Genomic DNA, 9,476 nt, shown 5'->3' with positions numbered 1-9,476 from the left:
ATGGCTACGAAACTAAAGGTGGCGCCACTGATCGTTTCGAAGTCTTCGATTGTCGGCATGCAATATCAAGGGCATTTGAGCGTCGTTTTTGTTATGATCAGTTTTTTTATTGCAAGCAATGTTATTTTCATTCTGTAATATTCAAATCTGCAAAATTAACTAACTATGGAAATATGCTGAATGTGTTGTCATATACATGTACGATTTATTACGTTTTGGAACCCGAGGATACCGGCTGATATATATTTTTTTGTTATTGATTTATGCTATTCTGCTTTGAATCAAAACAATTCTGCATCGGGTCAAATTCATACCGAGACGGACGGTGGTGGGGAGATAGGGCTTACTGGGGTGGGTATCTAATGATAGCAAAGTCGATTGAACTGATGCCTAAAACACGTGCTACTACGCATCATTTCATCCTGGGTAAGGCAGGTCCATTGCCTACAACCGTGCTGCCGACAAAGGGTGATGTGATTAACTATGTAAAATTTCTCGATCAAGACAGCAACGGGTTCTCGACCACCCGGAAAACGCCAGCTCCTTCAGTTTTCAATCATGTCGCTGTTAGTGTCAGTGAAATGTGGTCGCAAGAGGGCATCCCTGTCCATGGAATTAAATATGTCAAAGAGCTCGTGCGAAAGGAGTATGCTGCATATAAAAACGCGAACAGGACGAAAAAATCTCAAAGGGCGGACGCTGACAATAGCCACTTCTTGAAGCTATTCGACATCGCCATGTGCAAATGTGCCTCCCGTGCGGCGTGCTGCTGTCCGCGAGATGCAAAAGTTCCAAGTGAGGAGTGGCCATTCCTCAAGGACCAGCGACACAAGCGCCGACTGACGCTGGGATCATACGATCGGGCCACGAGTGAGGCGAGGCAGGCGCGTCTGCAGCGTCAGTTATCGCGACACCGCAACCAGCAGCATGGTGGCGCTACGGAGCCTTCTCCTGGGCCGAGCGGCGTTGGCAGTGGCAGCACCGTCGGCGCTGTGCCCGCCGAGCAGCTCCGCCTCGGCGACACTGACAGCAGTGACAGCGGCGGCGGCGACGCCGGCAGCGACTCGTCTGCGGATGACGAAGAGTTTACAGCTCCGACTGCACTTCCGAGTGCCAAGAACGCAGATGATCTGAGGGAGACGGCGCTCGCAGCGGACCGGTACGGCGTTTCTAACCGGGCCGCTGCTGCTATCATAAACGCGTTTCAAGTCGATATCGGGCGCATCAATGAAAACGACATGTCGAACGTCGTCGACGCCAAGAAAATATGGCGCGCGAGAAACATGATGAGGAATGAATCGGCCCGACAAAACATCGACGCAGCTGTGTCCGGAGGAGTAGAGAGCTTGTACTTTGACGGGCGCAAGGACAAAACATGTACCGACTGTTCGGCGGCGACAGACATACAAGAACATGTCGTCGTCCTGTCTGAGCCGGGGAATCTGTACCTGACACACTTCACCCCTCAGTCTGGGAGCGCCATTCACATGGTGAACGAGCTCTACACCATCGCTGTGGCGTTCGGTGAACATGTGAAAGCACTGGGATGCGATGGTACGGCGGTGAATATCGGGACCAGCGGTGGTGTGTGCCGACTTTTCGAGCTGGCGACAAATAAGCCCGTGCACTGGTTTGTGTGCATGCTGCACGGCAATGAATTGAACCTGCGGCACGTATTCAAGACGCTGGACGGCACTACCAGCGGACCTCGAACCTTCAACGGCGCCATCGGCACCAGCTGCGCCGAGGACGTGTGGAGGAGGGAGGTGGCGCCGTTCCAGCCCGTGCCCGGACACGTGCCGGAGATGACAGCCGAGCTGGTCGCCACCCTCAGTCACGACCAGCAGCTGCTGTACCGACTGGCTCTGGCGGTGCAGACTGGCGACATGTCGGACTCCGTGGCGCGACAGAGGATCGGGCCACTCAACCACGCCAGGTCAGTACTCGGGGCGCAATATGAGGCATGTCCGTTATTTCGTGACACATGCATAGTTACGCAAGTAAAATAGATTAACAATTGATCGCACGTACAATCATATGCAGGTATTGTTTATTTCAGAAACATGCAAAGAATGACAAACGAGCATTTAACTTACGTCATTATCAAGTTTGAATATTGTTTAATGAATAAGTTATGCATGCAAATATTATAATAATCAGTTATTAGTTCGTTTCATTCAAAGTAGATACCTATTACCTAATAACTTAGATCGAAACCTCGCTTGTGTTCTTTGTTACTCTAAAACAATACAGGTTTCAAAATACATGTTTATGTTACCATTGGAAACATGAAAGTTGTCAACTTTCATTCACTTGTCTTACAGACATAAGTAATGACTATACCATTATCAAATTAATTACCTAAGTTTTGATAAAACTGTGTTACTGCAACAGAACACATGTGATACGAGTGGAGTAGCGCCTCTACCTATAGCTAACGAATGTTCGCTGTTCAGTGCAGAAAACGGTTTATTTTAGCCGTGTTTGTACGGCACTTTATCGTTGGTTTGTGATTTGTGTGCGTGCTTGAATTTTCTTCTGATCAAAATTGTGGCGTCCGTTTCAGATGGCTGACACTCGGCGCGCGGGTGCTGCGCCTGTACGTGAGCACAGAGTCACCGTCTGACAGCCTGCGGCTCCTCGTGCAGTTTCTGGTGACTCACTACGTGCCGGTGTGGTTCTGCATCAGGCGACACCCCGACTGCACAGACGGTGCAAAGAACTTCCACCGTTCTGTGGAGCTTCTCCGAGAGCTGCCGGAGATGATCCAGGAGGTGGTGCGACCCGTCCTGCAGCGCAACGGGTACTGGGCGCATCCTGAGCAGGTGCTGCTCGCGATGGTGGCTGACGGTGACGCTGGCGTCCGACAGGAGGCCGTGCGCCACATACAGGCAGCCAGACAGCGCGAGACGGAGGACGTTCGGCCATTCCGGCTGCCGGAGCTGAACTTCAGCGCCTCCGCTTACACAGAGGTGATCAGCTGGAGCCCGCCGGAGAGTGTGACGCAGCCGCCGCTGCTGCGCCACCTCACAGACGAGCAGCTGCAAGCCAGGGTTGGCATTTTTGCCGGCAAAAACTAGTTTATGCCATTTGCCGGTTTAAACCGGTTTTAACCGGCAAAAAGTGGCAAAAACTGGCAAAAACTAAGAAATATCACAATGCTATGATTGGACATGAATTTGAACATGAAGCATTTTAAGGAGAATTCGGTGAAAGCTTTATGCTTTCAAACAGAAGTGACATTGACCATTGAAATGCTACATATCTCAAACATTTTCATGGGCTTTCCATAAGGAGCTAGTAAGATGCCTTTTGGGGTGACAAATGAGCCAGTGCAAGGGTGACTGGGTGAGTCCTGCACAATCAGAAGTGCGAAGGGGCATCTGCCACTGATTTGCGCACGGCACCGCATGGCACCTTACTTACCGTGGCTGTCTTGCCCCACTCTCCCCTACATGGAAATACGTTCCGTTGTGGATGCCGACATGCATAGACATTTTAAGCAGGGATAAGTAATGAGGCAGCTTTAGAATGTTTAGTGCATCTATATAACTACCAGAAATGCATTTGTACATTTCAAATCCATTCCTAACGAGAAAAGTTGTAGGTTTGGCCATCTGAGTTTTAGCCAGTTTTTGCCAGTTCTTGCCACCAGGGTTTCTGCCAGCCGGTTTAAACCGGTTAAAACCACTGGCAAAAACCAGTTTTTGCCACCCCCTGCCAACCCTGCTGCAAGCCATCGAGCACTCTCCGCTGCAGCTGCCGAACTACCCGGTCCACACGCAGGCGGTGGAGCGGGCAGTTCGGACCGTAACCGAAGCGTGCCTGGCGGTGCGTGGGGAAGAGGCGCGTCACGGCTACATCACTGCACGCCTGAAGCACCGCCGCTGCCATCCGGTCTTCGCTTCGAAGAAAGACTTCCAGATATGCTGAACTGCTCAGTGATCACTGTCACCCGTTCGTGTGACTGCCAGTTCGGTCCTGTCGCCGTGTCTTCGAAGTTGCCGTCGCCGCTGCCTTGGCCCGCTGCGACCCGCCGGGGCCTGCCCCTGCCGCTCGCTGTGATGTGGTTGTCGCTGCTGCCGCCGCCCCACCCCCCCCCCCCCGCCCGCCCCGCTCGGCCGGTTTTAAGAGTGCAGTGCCATACCGTTACGTGAATGCTCGGAAGATTTTCGTGTTTTTGCGATTCTGTAAAAGGATGTTTTCTTCATACGTGAATTATGTCGTGAATGAGACCCCATACGTGGGTGTCTGGTGTATGGTTTCGGCTTTCGGTTTGCGTCGGGTGCAGTGATTGATGTATTTTATGTTACATGTGGTTGATTAATACGAGGATTTTCACGAAAAAAAAGTTCGGTCCTGTCTCGTATCTCGCATTGATGATTCGAAGTGTAGTGAATGTTGCTTCATTTGTTAGCTATCGATATACGTGGCATTGTGAGATACCATGTACTGCATTCAGATGAGCCAGGCTCTCATGATGTTTGCTATCGTTCTATTTAATTAGTATTATATTGATAAGCACGGAAATGGCAAGTAAACGACATAAAACGGCGTTCGTGGAGCGGTCGGACAGGTTTTGCACTCAGCGCCACCTAGCGCCACTTATGAGAAGGAGTAGTTCCGCAATATGCCGTATGTTGTTCTGCAGATGGCGCCACTAATACAAATGAGACTGAACGGAGACACAAACTTTTCAGAAGAGGCCATCAAGTACGGAGTTTTGAGGGGAATTATCGTCCTAGATGATTTAGCAACATATCAGGGCACCAAATAATTCTAACGGCAGATCATTTTTGGATTGACGACACACCCTAGTGTGGATGACCGAAAACGACATATATAACAAGTATACCGGACTGGCCAGTTTCACTGAGGATGGACTTACCACACTGGCCGAGTACGCCATGGACGTCACCAGGGCCCTGCTGGACGTCACCGAGGGAGTGATGGTTCTGAGGCCTCCCTCGCCTATACGGCGAGGTCAACGGAGCATGATAGGACCAGACCTCGGCCTTTCATCTAGAGCGCAGGCTGTTCCACGGGCTCCAGGATGCGGTACAATTCATGCCTCTGGGTCGGCAGCTCACCAAGATGTGGGCAGGCCGCCACTCCTGCGTCGACGGTTGTGGGCGGTGGTATGCCATGGACGGCGTCCACTTGTCCACCGACGGGTACGCCAGGCTGGCAGACACATGGGTGTGGACCGGCTGGTAGAGGACGGCATCTGCTGCGGACGTCCCCACCTGCACCAGCTGGCCGACGGTTACATGATCGTCATCGAGGGAGAGGACTTGGCCCATGCGGCTGACCTATCGTCGGCCATGATCATGATCTGCGCGGACATGTACTATGAGAGCCTTCAAATGTAAGAAAAACATGGTGTGGTTCGTAACCACGCACGTGTTCGGGCTGCTCCGCGGCGAGGTCAAGCCCGACCATGCGGTCGTGGAGACAGTCGCCGCTCTTTGTGTGAAGCCCTGTAGCCTGTAGCGGATCGGCGGCGCCCCGGCCGGCAGGTAGCGCGGGCGCGTGATGTGAGAGGGGAAAACATCCCTGAATATACGTTTTGCCAGTGTCTAATGGTGTTACCTGCCGAATGCGGGCGGCAACGTGACGAGGCGGTGGGATGAAACCGCAAATGGAAGTGACGAAACGCTTTACAGGTCGCTGAACTCTTGGATAGGGATGGAGATCACTAGCCCCATCCCTATCCAAGAGTTCAGCGACCTGCAAAGCGTCAACCTGTGGTAAGAATGACCAGGGTGGGTGGCAAGCCCCTGGTAGCTTTGCCAGAGCTTGGGTAGTAGGGGAGAGTGGGGCACATTCGTGCAAAAAATGGATAAACCCATATATCTGTTCTTTGGTTAGTGCAATGGCAAAATTGTTGATTGTAGTATGGAAAGGAACTATTGCAGATAGTTTTCCTCTTTAAAAGTTATCCTATAAAATTATTGCTTCCATTAGAAAAAATGACTTTTATTAACTCTGAACATTTGCACGAAACTGCCCCACCTATGGGGCACATTCGTTCAAGAGATGGGGCACTTCCGTTCACCCGGCAAAATTCGAGAAATTACCGGGCATTACCAGAAATTTACCAAAGGAAATTGGCAGGGGGTCATTTCACTTGATTCCTTTCGACAAGAATGCATTGCACAACAAATGTAGAAAGAATGGGCTGGCCAACAAGAATGTGCCAACTGCCGGCCTCCGTGACCTCGCCAAGTTCGCGTGAATTGCTCGTCACGACGTCGCAAGCAGTCGAGACTGAGTCAGGCGAGCGTCATTAGAGAAACCTACTATACTTTATACAGATAAAGTCATAAATCGCAAAAACTAAAAAAAAAAATGCACTAATGTGCCCCCAGGCAGTGCGTACACGAACCTGCCCCACAACGTTATTAGTAATATATTTCAAAATTTCTTTTTTTAAAAATGACACTTTTTCAACAAACAAGTTTGCAGCAGTTCCGTGAATAGAGTGGGCTTCTTCACCCCCAATTTTGAAAAGCTGAACCACATTTCCGAGTCAGGATCACGAAAATGGATGATATGAGAAAAGTTTGGAAAGCTCATGAATATTACAAATTTGCGTTTTTATCAAGCATGACAGCAGGTACAGTGCTGTCTTCTACGGTGAACGAAGGGCGGCAATGATAGACATATTTCCATAATTTACCTTGAGCTCGTGCAGTCACTCGTGTTCCCATAAACTGCTGAAAACGAATGTGCCCCATGCACGAATGTGCCCCACTCTCCCCTACACCTGTAGTAACCTGTGCTGGAAGGGGCTAGTAGGCCCTTAGTAGCAGTGACAGAGGGTTGGTAATGTCTTCATAGCAGTGATTATGAGGGGGTGGTAAGCCCGTGGTTCAGTGACTAGGGGACCTGGTATGCCGGTGAAAGTAGTGACTAGGGGGCTAGTTACGCCATGGCTGCTTTAACCACCCCACCCGTGGTAAGGCCCTGGTTTAGGTCTAACTAGTGCAGCTGAGCCCGGACCTGCAGCGCGCCGTTCAGCAATTGTCACTCTGCCAGAAACGCTCCCGGCTCAACCGGCAGCGCCTCCATTGTCATCAGCTACATCACAGCCGTCAGCCAGTGACGCTTCCTCCGGCCGCTGAGCCAGAGATCGCTCCGGCGCCCGCGAGCGGACCCCAGCTCGCTGGACTACCCAGCCCCGAGACGAACTCTCGTCCGGCGCGTAACCGGCGTCCACCCGATCGCCTGAACTTGTAAACGCTCGAAACAGCTGGGAGGGAGGTGTTGTAGTTAGTATCGCAGCTAATTAGTGCCTACTGTTGTGTTGCAGCTAATTAGTTCTTATGTCACAAGTTTTCGCTTGTGGTGTTTACTGTTTTTAGACCCGTCCTTACACGAAGTTGTTATTCACCACGTGACTATGCCGTGAACCAAGCCCAGTGTTAAAGCCTCGACAAGCCTCAATAAATATGTTATAAGCTACGGACGTGGATGCAACACTCCCCACCTGGTAAAAACTGACACTAAGGGGTTACCAGGGGTCACGCTCTCAGTGCATACTTGTTCGTTCAGAAAGTGATGCTAAAAAATCGACGACGGAATGAAACTGCCTAGTAAGGTGGTGAAATTCTGCATGGAGCAGAGTGGGAGCATGCAAACGACCCATGACTGCAGGACTGTCGCACAGCTGCAGAATGTGCAAGCGCATGGCACAGAATGAAGTGTGCTGGCCGCGCCGTGCTGAGGCGCACGCATACATAGGGCGTATAGGGGCCCGGCGTGCTTGATTTGGCCTAATGTAGCAGGCAGGATGGCAGTTCAACGATTCCGTTTTCGCTTTTCGCTTCGTCTGATACACAGAAGCGCAGAATGTTGCTCAGGTTGCCAGGCACAGGTGCCAAGTGCAGGGACCGTGGGGTCTGCTGGCGGGCTTGATTTGTCATCGGACCTGGCGGGGGGTAGCTACCGTCTCCACTTCCTCTGATACACTGCATATAATGTCGTTAAGGATGTGCAGGTGCCATGGGCAAGGGTCGTGCAGGGCCTGGCGTGATTGCATTTATCTCAGTTGACCTGCGGGGGTGGCGGTTAAACGATTCCGTCTTTCACTTCGTCTGATGCATTTCGCACAGAATGTCGTTCCGCAGGGTGTCAGACGCAGGTACCATGTGCAGGACCCGGCATTATTGAACTCATCGGACATGCAGGTGCCGTCTACTAGTCACATGATGTAGCCATTCGTTGAATACAGCGTGCATTCTTAGCTATTGCTTATGGGTTTTGGGAGCGTGTTGGAACGGGCAGACGAGCAAACAGTCTGGCAGTGCATGAAAGGGCGACACAGCCTGCAGCCTATTATGAGAAGTTTTATCTATTGGAAAAGTACAGCTGCACTCACGGTAAAAAAAAAAACAGATTTGTCAGCCACGAGGACCTGGGAGCTGGAAAGATAGAGAAGACCCGGCTCGCCACCAATGCTTTAGTGTTTATGGCCGTCGGACTGAAGGGTGAGTGGCGCCATCCTGTGGTCTACTTCCTTACAGACCACCTGTCTGGTGAGACACAGGCAGAACTGTCCTCTGTGCTCTGAGCGCTGCGGGCCTGAAGGTGCAGACCTTTATCTCTGGTGGGCCTTGGTGTCAAAACACTGAGGGCCAACATACCTGCAACTACCCGTTGTTGGCCACCACTTCCTTCATACGACAACCAAACAAAAAGAAGACTCGGGCGCGGCCAGCGTAAACCAAATGCTGGCCATGGACGACGTAAAGAAGGTCGCGGACCTGACCTCCGAACAACAGCCAAATAGGTCGGCACGCGCACCAGGCAAGCACGGCGCTGCGGTCCGGCTCAAGACCCTCGGAATCATTCCCGACGCCCCCCCCCCCGATCCACGCATGCCAGGCGGGTGGCGACTGGCGAGTTCCTTTTCGGTGTCCCAGATGATTGGCAAACCAACCAACAACTACTAAAGATGATCTTAAAAGAAACGAACAAGGGCGATCAGCTACAGCTGCGACTCTGAGCAGATCGTAGTACGCCAATGGCTGATGTGGCCTGCAGAGAGCGTGGTTGAGAGCATGGCCAGCGTCGCCAAGGAAGTTTTCGGCACTCATCCTTGGCTGACCCACGAAAACGCAGCGAAGGGACTCGTCATCGCAGGAACGCCCCAGCTGTGGCTGCCACGGATACCCTAATCGACTGCGTCGGGAAGAAATACGCCTTCAATTTCCAGCGTGCGCGACCTAGCCTGTCTACCGCCTTTGAGCCGGGAACTGCGATAAGACGGCACAGGTCCAAAAAATGTGCAAAGGCAACCATCCTCCGTTTCTAGGGTTCAACACTAATCTGCAGCACATCTAGGCGAAGAACATTATTTGTAGAATTAAGCTAACGCGTATATGTGGCAATCAATACAAGACATTGATAACGCAGCTTTGTTTGTGCGACAGTCGCAGCTACAAAGTATGCGACGCATGTCCCTCAGCGTC

The 9,476-nt window shown here is 51.6% G+C and overlaps 1 protein-coding gene across 1 annotated transcript; it reads left to right on the top strand.

Annotated features, from left to right (window-relative positions):
- The first annotated feature begins 278 nt into the window (after positions 1 to 278).
- LOC122385177 lies at positions 279 to 7,108 on the top strand. Its single transcript, XM_043373257.1, has 4 exons — positions 279 to 1,936; positions 2,567 to 3,053; positions 5,184 to 5,368; positions 7,066 to 7,108. The coding sequence occupies exons 1-4, from the start codon at positions 363 to 365 to the stop codon at positions 7,106 to 7,108; spliced, it is 2,289 nt and encodes a 762-aa protein (XP_043229192.1). The 5' UTR covers positions 279 to 362.
- The last annotated feature ends 2,368 nt before the right edge of the window (positions 7,109 to 9,476 follow it).

The sequence above is a fragment of the Amphibalanus amphitrite genome, unplaced genomic scaffold, assembly GCF_019059575.1.
Source record: "Amphibalanus amphitrite isolate SeventyFive unplaced genomic scaffold, NRLGWU_Aamphi_draft 000014F_arrow, whole genome shotgun sequence".
Taxonomy (NCBI): Eukaryota; Metazoa; Arthropoda; class Thecostraca; order Balanomorpha; family Balanidae; genus Amphibalanus; species Amphibalanus amphitrite.
Note: the sequence above shows the minus strand (reverse complement) of the source record. Positions and strands in the feature narration are given on the sequence as shown.